We start from the raw sequence: 18,930 nt of genomic DNA on the forward strand, positions 1-18,930 counted from the left end.
ATTATTGAATCACTTTATTCTTACTAGCATTTGTCTTTGTCGGCACTGTTCATCATTCCCAATCCACAATGGTACGAATTACCACCTAACGTTTCAACATAATTGCTCTAATGACCTTCCAATCATCTTCACGATACCACAGTTTTGTTATTTTTCTCTCTAATTTTATGTACAATTCAGTACTTTAGCCTCTCTCTCTCTCTCTCTCTCTCTCTCTCTCTCTCTCTCTCTCTACATGTACGTTGTATCTATTTATATCAGATACGCTGGTGACGAATTAGCATTCTAGTACACTTTTAGTCAGAAATAGTTCATTTATCAATTTTGTCTATTCGTGCAATATTACTGTTAATGATGTAGATATTTGTCTTTATTTTTCCTTTTTCCTTTTTTGGTCGCACTTTAGTGGTATGGTTAGGTTGGATGGATGGTTTAATTTTTAAACGTCCCGCTCTAGAATCTTTCAATCATATGGATATGTCACCATCGCCGGTGAAGGGCTGCAGAATTTATGACTATGCTCAACATTCCTTCCGGCCATTGAACAGTGTCGTTGCAACCCCCCCTTTCTCTCTCTTTTAAGAAATAGAGGAAAAACATACAGAATTTCAATTTTGTGTGTATTTTTCTTTTTTAATTTCTTTTAATAGTTTAAATCGAATATATATAGAATTTCCTGTATTTGACATTGAACTCAACAAATATCCGTTCTGTACTTGTGCATCTACTTATCCATGTCTGATTTAGTGTCACGTTGTAACCTTTGAGTCCCCTCGCTTTCCTGGAACCCAACTGTTCCCTGTTCACGATTTTCTGAAATATTTTTGTGGATCACACGATTCCTGTTGTTATTTATTAATGCGTACTTGTCATGTTTCTCTCTCCGAATCAACATTTCAGCCATCCTCTCTAAGTAATCTATTCGTTGATTTTGTAAATGCACCATTTTTCTTAGAGAAGTGAGCCTTTTCACATCAACGTCCACATAAATCTCCAAATACAAGGCGATGTAAAATTTCATCGTTTTTGATTGTATGGAGTCTTTTTAACAGATTCACTCTACATATTCCCGTTTATCGGACAACGGATCTTTTTATGATCCTTTAAGTTAATTTCGTACGATATAGTCACATTAAGTACATGTAACAAACTAATGCTAATAAACTCAATTATTGCTTCATATAAAATTATGTCTGTCATGTGCACTACTGATGTGTATTGCGAAGTGTTTCAAACATTGTTACTTTTTGTAAGCATCTACAGAAATGTTCTATTTCTTGGAGACTTTGGCATTGCCATTGTTTAAATAAAAGCATTAACACCAGTTTTGGGTCATTTCTTTGAGTATTTCCCCATTCTTTGTGACAAGACAAACCTTTCTCATACATAAAGTAATGTACTGACTAGGTATTTTGAGGTACAAAATCATGTAGAAGTACCATGCCAGTTTTACGTTAGCGCAATTACCACCCAATGCATTTCGACACAACCATCACCACTAAAAAAAGCTTGAATATCGAAAACAGGCGCAGATATAAGAGGGGTGGGGTAGGGGTGGTGGTAACCCTCCCCTCGAGATTGGCAAATATACAAATATTTGTCTACTTTTATGCACTAACATACTGTGTTAGACCCTAATATACACCTGTAGATTGGACCCTTGAAAATACAATGTAATTGCATATCGTAGAATCTCCAACCTGTGGAAAAATTCTTGATCCGCGCATGCCCTCAATATCAATCTAGACGTTCAATGCATTGGAAGATTTATGGCATCATAAAATTGCACATTTTTTTCACAATATCATTATATCGTGATGAATACTAAATCATTAAACCCGGATTAAATCACTAGAACATTGGGGCACAATTCAGTTGGCTTGAAGTGTTTATATTTCATATATATTGGTCCTTAAACAATTCTTATTGTTTCTTAAAACAGTTCTTACGTGTGAAACATTCAATATTTCCGCAATGAGCGTGTGAATATGGTGTATGCTGTTGAATTGATTTTATTTTACATTTTCCTAGACTTGAAAGGTAATGTATATTTTCATGATTTCTTTTCTTCATAACCATATAGAAAAATACACAGTTAAAAATAATCACGTCTTAACTGTTTGGTAACCGCAATATGAATGTTTTGTAATCAAAGAACAGACCAATAAATAACATTAATTTGTGAGTATTTATATTCCACGTAGGCATTCGATACTGAAATCAGTTGTTACACATTGATATTCTATACTGAAATCATTTGTCACACATATATTGATATCCAAACTTCCCCTCACCTTTCAAGCTGTCAGTAATTGTTCATTCCTTTGGCCGTTACGTATATTCCGGTTTAATTTGCGCGATAATAGCTACCGAGGAGAGAAATTAGATTAACTCTATATTAATCAATCATCAAAACAATGAAGATTCGTGTTACAATCATAATTGGTTTTGTCCTCTTTAAATACCATTGTTTCAATATCACGATATATTGAACAATATCTTAAATATATTTCACAACGGTAAGAGAATGCATCCAAATATTGAGTTAATGTTGTTCCAATTCATAGTAAATCATGATGAAACATGCATTTCATTTAACAATATTCTGAACTTCTGTAAAATGCAACAAGCTTTAATTTTCTCCTTTTACACAAATGTTAATTATTTTCAAGAATGTGATGTCATGTTTTTCATTTGGCAGTGAAATGTATGCTGATTTCGTCTCCGTGTATGGAAACACAATACTGGAACAATTACACACTCCAATGTTTCCAGAACCACAGTATATATATCACACGCCACATCGGTAAAGATGTCGTCCAGCAATGGACTCCGCCAGAAAATACATCGGGATGTCAGGAAATGATTTCAAATTATTGTAGTTTTTCATTACCACTCGAAGAAATGATAAGAAAATATTCATCACCGTTTGCATCTGCAGTAAACCAATGTAATAACAAAAGAGAGTGTACATTACCTGCAGATTATTTTGGAAAAATTGATTCCGATCTTCGAAGTTTATGCAAGGACAGTCTTAACATCTCGTTTCGTCAGAGTATTGAATATGAATGCATACCAGGTGTGTACATGTACACATATTTCTGAACCTATTCAATATCTGGCTAGTTTATTTATAATGTTTCAGACGAATTCGTGAATATTTTATTTTTTGTTCTTCGTAGATGCACATGTAGTGAGGAACTGTTCCGGAGTAACGGACAATAGATCAAAACATATTTACCTACAGCTCTTTGACGGATTTAGTGACCAGCCTTGTCATGTTTACGCCGATTTATCAAAAGTTAAAATTTTACAAACCTACCAGACAGAGTTACGCATTTCATCGAATGGAATTCTTATCTATGGTATGAAATGTCAGCGAAGATTTTTGTTTACTTTTACATTATCTATGCATTGACATGGGACCAAGATATATTCATTTCAAAGATACAGAATTATTTGAAGGCCATTCAACCATAGAATCTATAGTCGTTTAGGATATGTTGACCTTCACATCCAGTAGTACCAATAGACCCACGGGCTGTATCGATCATCTGAGTATCATGTAATGCACATGTCAGGCACATAACATTGTTTATCAAAGTGAGGGTGGAGGTGCCTTATCCTCAAGTGTTGTGTGCAATTGTGTGGTGCAAGTGATTGAGAACTAAATGTCCGTATGTTAAAATAGAAGCACAGGCAATCCTAGTATTGCTAATATCTCTGATGTAATAAGCAGTGTATTACTTCATAGTTTAAACCAAGATCCTCTTATTTGTATAGATCAACAGTCAGTACATCATCAAATAGTATCAAGAAAACAAGTTAAAACAAGTGATCTTGACCTTATTCAAATGACTTTGGTTCAAGGTTAATACACATTTTCCGGTTAGCAATCTTCGTGTATACACAAGTTAGATATTCAGGAGTAAATCTATTGAGTTAACTGCTGTCTGGCGTGTTTCATTCCGATTCTTACAATGAAGGCCGTTCTTGGCACACTGATTTTGACAACGAATAACTCCGTTTACCTGATCAAGATATAGGGCTCACGGCAGGTGTGACCGGTCGACAGGTGATGCTTACTCCTCCTATGCACCTGATCCCACCTCTAGTGTGTCCAGGGGTCCGTGTTTACCCAACTCTCTATCTTGTCTTGTTTATAGGAGTCATGAGATTGATCACTGTTCGTTACATTTCATGTTTACTATGAGCTATAGAACCCCACCCTTGGACCAGAACTACAAACCCGGGGTTTATGAATTTCATAATTTGGGCTTCATGTTCATCATAACTATGCACCCAGTGTGTATTTTAGATGTTCAGAGTAATAACCATTTAATACATTTTCACAAGGTGGTTTCCTCAGAATTAGAGATCAATACATATTTGAATAACTATATATATAATACATGCAGCCGGTTCCTGGAACCCTTGGCCCATAAGACATGAATTCAACAGTTTTGATAAAGCCGGGTGTGCATTATACCATGGGCATAATTTATTACTTAATATTTACATTCGTTGAATATTTTCTCTTATATTTCTTTTGGAATCAATCCCGTGGGGATCCGGGCTAGAATGGGTCCTCAGTAACCCTTGCTTGTCGTAAGAGATGACTAAATGAGGCGGTCCTTTGGATGAGATAGCAAAAACAGAGGTTCCGTATCATATCAGGTGTGGCACGATAAAGATTCCTCCCTGCCCAATGGCCATAAACGCCGAGCATAGACCTAAATTTTGCAGCTTTGCATCGGCAATAGTAACGTCTCCATCCGAGTGAAATATTAGTACGTTAAACAATACACAAACAATCAATCTTTTAGAATTGGCATTGCTTTCATCTGCGGCTAATAATACATGTATTTTGAAAACTAGTTCGATCCAGTTTTTAGTACCGCCTGTCTGCGTTATCATTACCAAATATGGAACATCATCAAGATCAAACGGTGAATTGGTTGTTTCGTTTAACGTAACGAATGAGTCAATCATACATTATTTTAATACGTATTTCTAGTCTTTTTGTATGCTTCGAAAATACATAAAACTATAGATATGAAGGTAGCAATCATTGCAGAAAAAATTCATGATTTTTTCCCTGCAATGCTTGCTACCTTCATTACCCGATGAAACAACAAATAAAGCATTTTATTGTCTAAATATTGAGATATACAATGTTTGTACCTTTTGAAATTTTACCGACTGAAATGATAGCCATTTCGTCATGAATGCGGACTATATAGCACGTCTATTTTCACGGCTGAGAATTCAGATGAAGTTAAAAAATAAATAGTGAAATGAATTTCAATTTTGAAAAATACTTCAGGATATGAACTCCAACGCTTCATGCCAGCATATGCATTTTCAACATATGATACATATGGCATATACATGTAGCTCCATCTTGAAGCTTAAATCCTTGATCCAGGGATATTGATAGAAGCATTCATGCTCAATAAATGCCTAGTTTAAATATACAGTATATTTTCACCGTATGATCCAATGCTGGTCTCAGATTACACACTTTTGTCAGAGACCTAATAGCTCATATTTTAGCAGTTACATGTATGTATTTTTACCATCTGATCCATGAGTTTCACTTTTCTAGTAAAGGTTTCAGTCCTACCCTGGGATTCCATAAGGTCAGGGACCACAAAATTCACAATGTTTGTTCCCCTTCCTAAATTTATGCCCCACAACAAAATTAATTTTGAAAAGTAAGTAAAGGCACCTAGAAAAGTTAATGACGGACGACGCAAGATGACGGATGGACACGTTAAGAAATAGGTCATTTGAAATCTCAGGATACTGGTAAAACTTGTCGCTACTTTTGCTATTTAATCTAAAGTCATTTTACAGAACACCTAGCGTCCAATGCTGGCCTATATGGTGTAGACATTCCTCTGTTTACAAACCACCTGATAATTGATATGCGGGAAAGAAGTACAAATACCTATATAATGATGAAATTAGAAGGTATGGTGCATTTAAAAAGAAATGGAGCTCTGAAATATATGGTATAGTTTCACTCTGTTTTACATGAAATTTTGTTTTCATTGAATATTTGTAATCAGAATTATACCCAACATCACTTCCTTCTATGTAGAAAAGTATAACCACCATTTCCATTATCTTTTCATACTAGTCAAGAAATCGTCAAAAATCGTCTTTGAAGTCGGAGGATCTCACGGTAGCATCAAAATTGTGAAAAGTAAGTGAAATACTACAATATTTGATAAATGACATTTTTGTTTTGTTCCCTTGTATCTGTCAGTTCTTCGATGGGCTAACAGTATGAGGCATAAATGACATTGCAGTTAAATATTCTAACGTCTTAGTATGAAGCAGATAAAAGGCGAAGATAACGAACGGTGATCAATCTCATAACTTCCACAATCAATACAAAATAGAGAGTTGGGTAATCAATCATCTTTAAACAGCTTGATTATATGTCATGCGGTTCGTTTCTTTCAGAGGAGACCCACACCAGTGCCTTCATATGGATTCCCACCATATTCACCGTGATGCTTATTCTCCTTGTATCATTTTCAATCTGTCAACAAAGGTACATAAAGGAAAAAAAACTATTAACTTTTAATACATCAAATAAAATATCAGGCGGTTGCTATTCAGATTTTATTTAAATTAGGCTAATATATATATATATTTCAGAATGCAGCACTCGAGGTCGGCAGTAATCGACATGGCTGATACTGGTGGTAAACTCGTATTCCGACTGGAGACCAAAAGAAAGGGCAATGGTATCAAGATAGAGATGCATAAAGCGGAGTGTTTGTGTGAACCGCCTCAGTCGCGCACCACAAGAGTAATCTCTTATCCTCTGTACATACCCTCCAAACATGTCAGCACAGTAAATAACACAATGAACAGTGAACAAGACCTCTCAGATGCAGAATCTGAAACTTACATAGATATGTTATCAAGAAACTAGTAAAGAACACTGGATTTGACAAACGACAGCGATGTGATTTACAAAGATAGACTCACGGCGCATTAATTCATATTCCGCCTGCGAGCAGGTCGTAATATAAGTACAGACGATGTATCCGATGATATTCGATTTTATTTATAGTACATATAAAAAATTTATTCCTTGCCAAAAATATGAGAAACCCAAATTCTACCTGAAATTTTATCCCTTGATAATCTACGGTAGTAGTTAACGTTAGATAGAAATTCATTTGGTCAAAATCCAAGAAAGTGTCCTTGAAACAAAAATCCTGCTGCACCTCTCGAAACAGACGCCGTGTTTAGCAAACTGTAATAAGAGTGTTCTTTAAAAAGATTTCTGATTTGCATCATAACATGTATTTTCGAAATGAAGAACGTTTTTAAGTGTGCATGACGTTATGAACTTCCAGTTGCTCTCCTGGCATATGTTCTATGATGAGCATATGCGAAAAATACCCGGATTTGACTTTGGACTAGTTTTATACTTGTACTATCTCAATAAAGGCTGGGTATATTGAAGTTACCCTGGTCCGTCCGCCTGTCACACTTTCTTTTTCCTCAAACTTTTTTTGAATATGAAAAATATTTTTTTTATTTGTTCTCAATAAATTGCGATTACATTGTGATATACTTGTTCGATTCTAAATATTAAAGGAAGAGTTGTTGTGTATTGCTGGCACATAGTGAAACACTATGTGCTACCTTAGTAAACAACTCTGACATATATGTATTTGTTTGACACAAACAAACGGCACATTGCATCAAAATCTGCATTTTGATAAGTACATGTATAAATTGTCATACAGTAAAAGGTCATATCTCCTTAGAAAACAAAGATTGTGGTGAGTATTGCAAACTTCATTATGCCACTACGCAAGAATACACGTAAAAGGAAATCTACAAGACAGACAAACATTACCGGCTCTTAGTAATTAGTGTTATGGGTCAGAACACACCATTGGTATAGCGCAGCAGAATTTACTAACAAAAGGGAACTAAACAATTAATAAGATTTCTTTACAATTAATAATTGAAAGATAATTATAATTGTAAGAATAGCAAAATACTAACTACGGTAGTTGAATGATAAATCCAAACATAACCTACACACACAAAAATATTAATCCCAAATCGTAATTCCCAGTGAAATTAAATCCAACAGCATATAAAGGTGTCTAACCAGAGCCTTTTTATCATAAGAATTTCAGTATATTTATAATGGGAATGGATTTTCAGTACGATCTTGAAAGACAATGATGCAACCAATACGTAATCTTTCTACTAAAAATAACATATCCAGAACAATCTCGGTCACAGATGTCAATGACAAGTAAACATAACTTTCTAGAACCATCCAAGTCAATTGAGTGCAAATAGTATTATACGTGTACACAACATTAGACTCAGCAATACCAGATATTTCGCTGTCCACAGAACGAGTAGAACAAATCTTAGAATATCAATTATAACCTCTATGTTTCTATGTCTCAAAACATCAATTCTTTGACCCTAAACACATTTGTAAACACCTTTTTGAAACTAGGGATCAATGATGACTTGGTTTACCTTGCAAACATTATACAGAACCAATATATTGCAGCATCTCTGAGAATTGTTTCGACATTCATAGAGTGGTTGTTTAGGTTTGAGATGGGGGTATTAACTATCCACCACTCCCAGGATGATTTTTTCTAGGGTTGATGATATTTTTTTTTTTTTAGATATTGTGTGTAGATTTTGACATACCTTTTTATGAAACTAAAGTTACGTTTCCTACATTTAATTCATTTGTGATGGTCTTGTCATTGATACAGGTTCTCAAAGCATTAGAATACGTACAAATACGTTAGATGACCCATTTCTTAATCTTACCAGCATTGCAATAAGTGAGAGAACATCCCTAATGGTTATACTTAAGCTTAGACTGAAATGCAGTGGATGGGAAGATAACCATCGCCAGCAAAGTAGTGTGTTGTGTTAGAGTTTCAATAGGCGACCTTGTTATATCCCTCTTTCTCCCTATGACACTGGTTCTCAAAATAGTAATATACTATTTAAAGCAGTTTAGTTTTAAGGACCTGGCAAATACAGCACATTTTCTAAATTCTACTATCGTGTATGAAATGGTCCTGATTTCATCCAGAAATAAAAAAGCAGACAAATCCCATTGTCCGACCTCTCCAGAATCCCAGATAAAGTAGACTATCTATAGGTAATCAATAGCATAAAAGCAATTCATATTGGTTGGATAATTGTATAGTGCTAACCGTCCCGCTCGAGAAGTTTTCGCTAATATGGAGACGTCACAATCCCTGGGGAAGGACGGTAAAATCAAGGCCAATGCTCGGCGCTTATGGCGTTTGAGCCTTTGAGCAGGTAGGGATCTTTATCGTGCTACACGTGCTCAGACTGAGTGCGTCGGTTTTTTAGGTCTCATCCGAAGGACAGTCCTCATTTAGACGCCTCTTTTGACAAGCTATCCTAACCAGGATCCCCCACGAGAAAAAGCAATTGATAGTTTAGTTGTAAAGTCGAAGTTATTTAAGGTTTTTAGGGCATTTCATAGGGTATATCAAATCTAGCCACCTGGTGCACCCACTATTACAAAGTTTACAGTTTTTGGGTTACGAACCCGTTCAATTATGAAAATACATGATAGATTAAAATGTAAAGACTTGAATACAAAATAAACATAAAATAACGATTTTACAAACAGATTTATAGCATGTGATGACAGCAAAATATTACATTTTCCCAGCGATATAGTGATGGACTTGCGTCATGAAACACTGTTTCATTGTGACGTCATATCATGTATTGGGTTACTACGGTGATTTTAATTTTGTCTTTAAACCATGAGGATGCGTATGCTATAATATTATAATAATTCAGATACGGACTATTTCTTCGTGGTATTCCAGCTTAGATTTAGAATAGTTGTGAATTTCCTGTGTAGAAATAGGAAGTGATGTGCGTTTATATGGATGACTTCAAGTGGAAGTATGATTTTTTTTAATGAAATATAGAATTTATGAAATCGATCACTATTCGTTTTCTACACTTGTTTATAAATACATTTTCACGTCCTCGTGCCGATGCACATTTATTTATGAGGGCATATCTAGGATTCATGTTACTGGGACCGGATAAATAAGTAAAAAGAATCGGAATTGTTTACTTGTTATTCTTCCGCATTTTTAATCATTAATATTTTCAGTCATTGATGAGGATGTATTTTGTGGTAAATTTAGTAGTAGTTTTTCTCATACAGAACGTTAAAGGTAACTCTTTACAAGTGTTTTGATAATTATGAATGCTATATGAGAGAATGGCTTTCAACAGTAATATGTTAGCACAATGACACTTCCTGTATCTAACCAAAGATATGACATTATTTTGACTATCTTGTGATAAAATTTATTCTTATGTAGACTCTACCGTCATGCAAGTGATTTGTCTATTTCTCATACCGTGATTCAAACATGTTCAATTCATTTTATTGTGTAACTTAATGGATTTTAAATCGAATATTTCTTGCAAAAACATTTAGCTGAAAATGAAAATTGAGTTTGATTACAATGAAAATACTTACAAAACACGATTGGAAGTCAGATTTCTTTGGGTAACTTCAGTGGAACTCAGTAGTTAATATATAAATTTTCAAAATTAGGAAACAAAACAGTCCAACTTGATTATAAGACCGACGATTCGCGAACTTTAATTCTAAATCTTTCTTTGATTTTCTTTGATTTCAGCTCTTGAATAATTACAGACCAAAATCATTGTTAAGGTTATGATTTTCACTTGTTTCTAGGAATTCCAAGCAGATAAAGACATGTCACTAATAAAACAGAATAACATAATTATATCTATTCGAAGGTGATAATGATTTTCTGTTCAAATATTGTCTGTGCTTAATAGTTATTTGTTTCATAATGGATTTTCCTTGATATTAGTCTATGAATGTTTCTGTTTTGAACTGAAAGGTTCGTTGATCAATTCTTCATGCAAGAAAACAAAAGACTGGAAGAACTACGATTGCCAATGCCCCATAAATCACACAATTTATATCAAACATCACGTCATCGAGGATGGTTTTCAAAGATTATCACCTATCGACATTGTCCTCGGGTGTAACACCACGAACGCTGTGTATTGTGGTATCCAGTTCCCAGTCAACCATCGGACAGAAAGAAACAATAGTGCTTTTGCATCTGCTGTCAAGATGTGCAATGGCAAAAATCGGTGTAATCTGTCAAATGAATATTTTCAAACAATGGAGACAAGTCTTCGAAAATCCTGCAAAGACTCCAAACGACCAGGGCTTCAGAATGCGTCATTTCGACAGAGCATTGTCTATGAGTGTATCCAAGGTAGTGTAATGAATGTTAAGTGAGAAATTTGATGTCCTAAAAATTCTTTGAAGATCTTTGGTCTGCATTTATCCACTTTTCTCCATGTTTGTAGATTATCAAGTCGTTGATACATGTGTGTACAGAAAAGATACCAGAAGTCCCCAAATTTATCTACAGTCGACTGGTAACAAGGGTAACTGTTCTTGTCACATAAGTGGTGACGTGTCACGAGTCGAAATTTTACAGACTGTTATGGTGGAACTTATGATGTCTGACAATGGAATCCTTCATTACGGTTAGATGTTATCAATTCAATGTAAATAATCAAACCACAGATAGAAAAAAGCACTAATTTTAATACATACTTGTAAAAACAAATAAACTACCTCTTTTGTTCTTTCAACTATAATTCCGTGGGGATCCTGGTTAGAATAGGTCCTCAGTACCCCCTGCTTGCCGTAAGAAGCGACTAAATAAGGCAGTCCTTCGGATGAGACCGCGAAAACCGAGGTCCCGTGTGACAACAGGTGTGGCACGATAAAGATCCCTCCCTAACCAATGGTCAGAAGCGCTGATCGTAGGCCTAAATTTTGCAACCCTTCACCGGAAATGATGAAGTCTCCATATGAGTGACATATTCTCCAGAGGGCGTTAACCAAATACAATCAATCAATTTTTCAACCATGGTCCAGTTAGACATGTCATTACCGGTGATGGAGATATAGTTCAAAGGAAGGAATCACTTATTTCAAACTATTCTTAATTCAGAGATTTCCGGTCTTTCACTTTAAACGCATCAAAGCAAGAGCTTGTTCTGCGTATAGTCAACTTTTAAATCGAGTTTAACAAATAAGTTGATGTAACTGGGGTTTCAACAGTCAATATTTCGCATATTTCATGGTTGTTATAAAGATTTAATTTACCAATACAACCTGTTATTAAGTAAAATGCTGTCTGACATGATCAAACTGCCCTCCTTCTCTCTCCCAAAGTGAAACGGATGGAACCAATGTAATCTCCCTTTCCAATTTACTTACCATTCATACATTTATTATATTACTACCACCACTAAAAGAGTCGGGTGGGGCCAATCCGCCAATATATCTTATTTTGCATGTCAAAATAACTTAGTTTGCATATAGAAATAAGGAAAGTTAGACAAAAAAGTGTAGAGACAGCCCCCTGCTTCTATGTTCGTGATATGTTGGTATCTCAAGTGCATGTGAAGATTTTCTCTAGCGCGAGTTTGTCGACATTTGGTATCATGAACATTTATATAACTTTTTAAATTAACAGCACCAGCTTTTAATTATTGTAGAGGGAGATTACAGGAGTTGGACTCCTTTCATTTTGGAGGAGGAGCAGTTGAATAATAGGCGACCGCCATATCACTGAACAATCTTGAATAATCGACTTCACGCGAATATATGTTCACGCATACGAGTTATTTCACCCTATCAAGTATTCGCACAAGAAATAAGGCTGCCAATTAAATTGAGTGGCGATCACCAGTTAAATTAAGTGGTGGCCACCGTCAAATAATTTATTTGATTCAATCAATTTATATGGCGGCCGCCAAATAAATTAAATGGCGGCTGCCAGTTAAATAAATATTAATTCTATACCCTGGCACTTATCAGCTACCGTAGGTTTCTGATCGAATGTTTTCGCTCCCATGGTTAATATTTGAATCTTTGTTGCCTTTGCATGCATACAGTTTTTAATTTCCACAAACCCAATTGATAAGAATCAAACTTTCTTGCTATAAGTGTTAATGAGAATATCAAAGATTTCATGAATATGAGATAAAGTATTATCATCAGCAAAATGTATAACTTAAGACTGAGAAATGACATTCAAAACCTATTAGAAAGCTAGGGTCCCAAAATGAAGCTTTTGGGTTACACCTTCTTAATACGGTTGATTCCTAAACATACACGAGGAATTTATTATCGCGTAATTTCCCTAGATGCATCACTCGCAAAATAAATTATTCGCTTTAAAATACATAGTAGAAATCTTGAATAATCGACTTCACGCGAATTTATGTGCAGGCGATTTGACGCATACGAGTTATTTCTCTCTATCAAGTATTCGCACAAAAAATTAGGAATCCAAAATATTGACCCAATTACTTAATACACCTTGAACATTGTACTTTGGCAGACTTTCTTCTATTTCTGAGGCAATCCTTTACCAATTGAATTACATTTCCACTAAACCATGTAATGCAGCTTTACAGTTTAAATTATCCTGTGGTAATGTCTTAGGTCGCAAAACTTTTCTCGAATCAACAACATTAAAACGTATGACTTTTCAACACTTTACTCGACCATTCCTCAAACTAAATTAAAGACTAGACTTTTTGACATCATAGATAGTTGTTTCTTTAACAAAAAGGAACAACGCAAATATTCCTATCTTGTGATCAGTCATCCAAAAAATTACTTTATTAAACGCCACTCTGATTCCACGCACAAGTACTCTGAATTTCAATTAAATAATATGCTAGCGTTGCTCATTGACAATATTCTCGTGGTCTTTTGTGATCAGGTCTTCCAACAGTCTGTTGGAATTTCCGTGGGCACGAATTGTGCTCCTTTGTTAGCTGAACTGTTTTTATATTCCTATAAAGCACAATTTATTCAAAAACTTCTACGTGAGAAGAAAATATATCTTGCTGTGGCCTTCAATTCGACATTTAGAGATATCGACGATGTATTATATATTAACAATAATGATTTTCATTCATATATCGATTCAATATACCCCAATTAACTCGAAATAAAAGGCACCACAGAGTCGTCCACTTATGCTTCATACTTATCTGGACTATAGGTAAAGGAAAAAGAATAACAAGAGCATGTGGGAGGATTTTGTGTATGGTGGTCTATATCTAGGCAGCGTAAAGTTTGATGCGATAGTAGAGGTCTATTTGTACGAAATACAGGGTGTAAACTTGAAAAAGAAATATGATGGAACACAATACAGACATTTCTCAATCTGATTTGAATTACTATAGGTTTACATTCAATAACTATTTATCAGGATAGAATTTGTTATTTACTGAGAGAAATAATTTTGTCACATTTAATTCATGAATGTAAATAGATATACTTATTTTTGATACTCTAGAACACCAAAACTACAATGTTGATTTATATGGAGTCAAAGTTCCCCCTTCAAAAGAGAAACTGCTCGTGAAAATAAAGACACATTCTACAGAGAGTCGAGTACTGATTAAAGTAGCGGGTGAGTAGTCTACTGGTTATAGTACCGGGTGAGTACTCTACTGGTTATAGTAGCGGGTGAGTACTCTACTGGTTATAGTAGCGGGTGAGAATTCTACTGATTATAGTAGCGAGTTAGTACTCATCTGATTATAGTAGCGAGTGAGCACTCTGCTATTTTTTCCAAAATGGTTTTAATTAGAGAGAGAGAAAACCGCATCATTTATTGCATCAATTAATATCATAAAACACAATACGAAAAAAGGCAAGTGTAAATTATTTACATTTCTAATAAAAAAGACACTACTAGACTAAATTAAGAAATAAACAATCCGTGTACTAGGATGTGAATATCGCATCAGCGATCTGATAAGAGTAAAGACGTCGGTCTAGAGAGTTCATACTAGCATCGGGTTGGAATGAATATATATATATATATATATATATATATATATATCAAAAATATAGAAAGTAGGAAAAGGTAAAGAGCAAAATTACAAAACAACGAGATTGTGAAATAAAGAGGATGAAAATATATTAAATTATAGTAATTAGGGTATTAAAAAGTGGATGGTAATTCGAACTACTGTGGATTATTTATTATAGGATGTGTGAAATTAATCACTATTCGTTATCGTCATCTTTTCATTCTTTAAAAAATTGTTTTGAATTTATGATAATTGTACTCTTATTTGGTGACTCATGCAACTGATTAATGTCATTTAAGTAAATTTTTAAGAGATGGCTTTCAAATCGAATAAACTATTTAATGACGTATTGCTAAGATTGGCTTGTTATTCCGAATCACTGATAATATCAATGATTTCAAAATATTTAAAGTGTATCCAGAAATTATCCCTATCTTTCACTTGATGTTTATCATTAAATATCCACTAAGAAAGCGGCTCCAAGACGTCCTCTACATTTACGCCATAAATTCATCTATATGCATATATATTATATGAAAACAGAGTATTGGATCAAATCATAGCATTAAACTTATCATAGAAGCAGGATAATGACTGATATTTAAGGGTTTACAATTGCTTTTTGTTATTGTCTTGTTTTGTTTGCAGGAAATGTAACATTTTATTGTATGAAGGAAGAATTAATTGCCAATACCAACGAACACAGTCAGTCAATAAATTATTCAGAGAGTCGTTTAAGGGTTGAGGCATTGGAAGACACAGCTTCTTCATCACCGTCTGAACCAGATCTTAATACAGCTACTATATCAGAACCGTCCTATTTGGAGGATGTTAGTCCCACTAAGAGCAGCATCACAGCGAACAAACAGGGGAATGGTGACAACTTGGGTAACAGTAAGTATAGTTTGCAGGAAAGCCTTCCATATAGAGACATAATGGTCATGATAAGTCTGCATTCAATTATATCAATGACATTTTATCCGAAACTTACATTCTATAGAAAATCCATATATCTTTTAAAAAGAGAATATGAAAAAGACGAACTTAAGACCTTGTCCAACTGGAATAAAAGTATAAGAGGAATATTAGCATCCCGTATTAGAACAAAAGTACGTAAATCTATCCTACTGTGTGTGGAGAAACTTCAAACAAACTGTGCCACAACATATGCAAGAAATAGTGTATATCAAATGGGGAGTATAAAATATTCTACAGAACTATTAGTAAATTTGAAATAGCAAAACTTTTTTTCAAATCAACATCAAAACATATGGCTTTACAATACTTTACACGACCATTCCTCACGATAAACTAACGACTTCACCTTTTCACATCGTAGACAGTTGCTTCTTTGACAAAAATTAAAAAGGAACTATTATATCTAGTGAACAGTCATCCAAACAATTGCTTTGTTAAACACCATTCTGATTCCACGCACAAGTACTCTGAAGTTGAACAAAAATATGCTGGAGTTTTTCATTGACAATATTCTCGTGGTCTTTCATGATCAGGTCTTCCAACAATCTGTTGGAATTACCATGGGCACGAACTGTTGTCATCTGTTAGCTGACCTGTTTTATATTTTTATGAAGCAGAGTTGATTAAAACAAACTTCTACATCAGAAGAAAAACATTTCTTGCTGTGGCTTTCAACTTGATATTTAGATATACATGTATCGATGACGTTTCATATAATAATCGTTTTCATTCATATGTCGATTCAATATATCCCTGTAAACTTGAGATAAAAGGCACCAAAGTCTTCCATATCTGCTTCGCACCAGATATTTCTTTGATATGAATATTAACGGCAAACTAACAACCCAACTTTGTGACAAACGGAATGCTTTTAGGTAATCCATCGTCAATTTCCTATATTTATGTAGCAATATTCCATTATCACCTGCATATGGTGTGTATCACTTTCAACTGATTCGAAAGGCAAAAGCTTGTTCCGTGTATGGCCAATTTATTTTAAAATCGAGGCAGATTACTGACAAAGAACGTAATGTGCTTTGTATATTGGAAGCAATGGAATACCTATACTCCTATTGCCCTTTCAAAAGATGAAATTCTTCAAAACCATGCTTCAGGTTTAGACACATTTAATATCCAAGTCAATGGGTCGAAAGAATATGAGTTACCGTACCTATACTGGATTCCTAAACTACATAAAACTATTACAAACAAATATACATTGCTGGATCCAGTAAGTCCCTATATTTGCTCCTCACAAAAATATTAACAGCAAACTAACAACCCAACTTTATGACAAACGGAATGATTTCAAGTAATCCATCGTCAATTCCCCATATCTATGTAGCAATATTCCATTATCACCTGCATATGGTGTTTATGTCTCTCAACTGATTCGATACGCAAGAGCTTGTTCTGCGTCTGATCAGTTTTGAAATCGAGGCAAGCTGCTGACAAACAGGTTGATGGTACACGAGTTTCAACAATCTCGTTTAAATCTCGTTTAAAGTCAGCATTTCGCAAATCTTATAGTCGTTATAACCATCTAGTTTGCCTATACAGACTATCATAGGGTCAAATGCTGTCTGACGTGTTTCATACCAATTATTATGCCGTTCTCTGTACACTGATTTTGACTACGAATAACTCCGTTTACCTGATTAAGATATAGGGCTCGTGACGGGTGTGACCGGTGGACAGGGAATGCTTACTCCTCCTAGGCACCTGATCGCACCTGTAGTGTGTACAGGGGTCCATGTTTAACCAACTATATTTTGTATTGCTTATAAGAGTCATGAGATTGATCACTGTTCGTTTTCTTCACCTTTCATAAGCATAGATTATTGCCATATTTCTTTCTTTATTTTATCTAGATCCATCACTTTCTTCGTTCGAAAGATATGGTGGTCCTTTGACTTGGATTATCACGTTCCTCCTTGCTGTATTGATTCTTCTTGTATTTTTTCTGATCATCAAACAGAGGTATTCTTAAGATCAATATATCATATGCAAATTACCAGTAAATGATTCAACAAATACGTTTTTATACGTCCACTAATATTTCCGTTTTGTACTCGTGTAATTAGTTTTACTTATGTTCTGATAATAATGAAAATATAAAATTTCAGACGACTGGATTTAAACACAGCGGTGATCCATGTAAGCAATGCGGGTGACAGATTTTTGCTTAAGCTCACTCCTCAACGAGAATCCAGCAACGCACAGTTAGAGATCCACAGAGCAGGATGTTTGTGTGATCAGCCAGAAACCAACGACATTCAAACTTCCGTACAGCAATATGAACCTTTACTGAATGTTAACGTCAATAATGTCACACTGTATAGTGAACTCAGTCATACACATGAATACATTGATATTTTACAGGAAACATGATTTTGTTCATGAGGTGATTTCATTAACGAAATGTGATTTTGTAAATGAATTTTGATTCTGTAAATAAATTGTAATTTTGTAAATGAATTGTGATTTTGTAAAGAAATTGTGATTTTGTAAATAAAGTGTGATTTTGTAAATGAGACATGGTTTAGTACAGGAGACATACTTTCGTACAGGATACGTGATTTTATATATAAAATTTGATGTTGAACATGAAACATGATATTAATGCCGAATTAATTGCACAGTATTGTATATTGTTTTTTCTTTTAGAGATCACCCGTGCCTAACAATAAATCTACTTACAATTCTATGGTGTCATTCTAGTTCTACGATCTCTCTGTAGTAATTGCGTGCTGATGATTACTGACTGGAATTAAATATCAGCCACAACATTGATGATTTCGGCGACAGCCTCATTGAAATGCTAGCAAAGGAATGTAGCAGATTTTTCTTGTTTGCACTCATCAAACTGTAATGCTTCGTTGAATTAAAATTTTGTTATCAGTGCTCCAGGCTGAATGATTACTCCCACATCTGCATTATACAAGTCGTGTATGTATTGGAAGTTAT

General features: G+C 34.7%; 2 protein-coding genes across 3 annotated transcripts; both read left to right on the forward strand.

The window, feature by feature from the left end:
* Positions 1 to 1,572: 1,572 nt before the first annotated feature.
* Positions 1,573 to 7,598, forward strand: LOC125663857 (uncharacterized). Its single transcript, XM_048896269.2, has 7 exons — positions 1,573 to 2,040; positions 2,702 to 3,079; positions 3,183 to 3,365; positions 5,860 to 5,976; positions 6,146 to 6,211; positions 6,475 to 6,565; positions 6,673 to 7,598. Exons 1-7 carry the CDS (start codon positions 1,989 to 1,991, stop codon positions 6,950 to 6,952), a joined length of 1,167 nt encoding a protein of 388 aa, XP_048752226.2. The 5' UTR covers positions 1,573 to 1,988; the 3' UTR covers positions 6,953 to 7,598.
* Positions 7,599 to 10,045: 2,447 nt separating this feature from the next.
* LOC130052433 (uncharacterized) lies at positions 10,046 to 18,668 on the forward strand. Of its 2 annotated transcripts, XM_056157440.1 has the most exons (7): positions 10,049 to 10,253; positions 10,959 to 11,345; positions 11,440 to 11,622; positions 14,463 to 14,579; positions 15,634 to 15,879; positions 17,835 to 17,943; positions 18,090 to 18,668. In XM_056157440.1, exons 1-7 carry the CDS (start codon positions 10,196 to 10,198, stop codon positions 18,352 to 18,354), a joined length of 1,365 nt encoding a protein of 454 aa, XP_056013415.1. In that variant the 5' UTR covers positions 10,049 to 10,195; the 3' UTR covers positions 18,355 to 18,668. The 2 variants fall into 2 exon arrangements, with proteins under 2 accessions (XP_056013454.1, XP_056013415.1); XM_056157479.1 differs by lacking the exon at positions 17,835 to 17,943 and having other exon boundaries at positions 10,046 to 10,253; positions 18,090 to 18,222.
* Positions 18,669 to 18,930: the final 262 nt, after the last annotated feature.

This window comes from Ostrea edulis, chromosome 1 (assembly GCF_947568905.1).
Source record: "Ostrea edulis chromosome 1, xbOstEdul1.1, whole genome shotgun sequence".
NCBI lineage: Eukaryota > Metazoa > Mollusca > Bivalvia > Ostreida > Ostreidae > Ostrea > Ostrea edulis.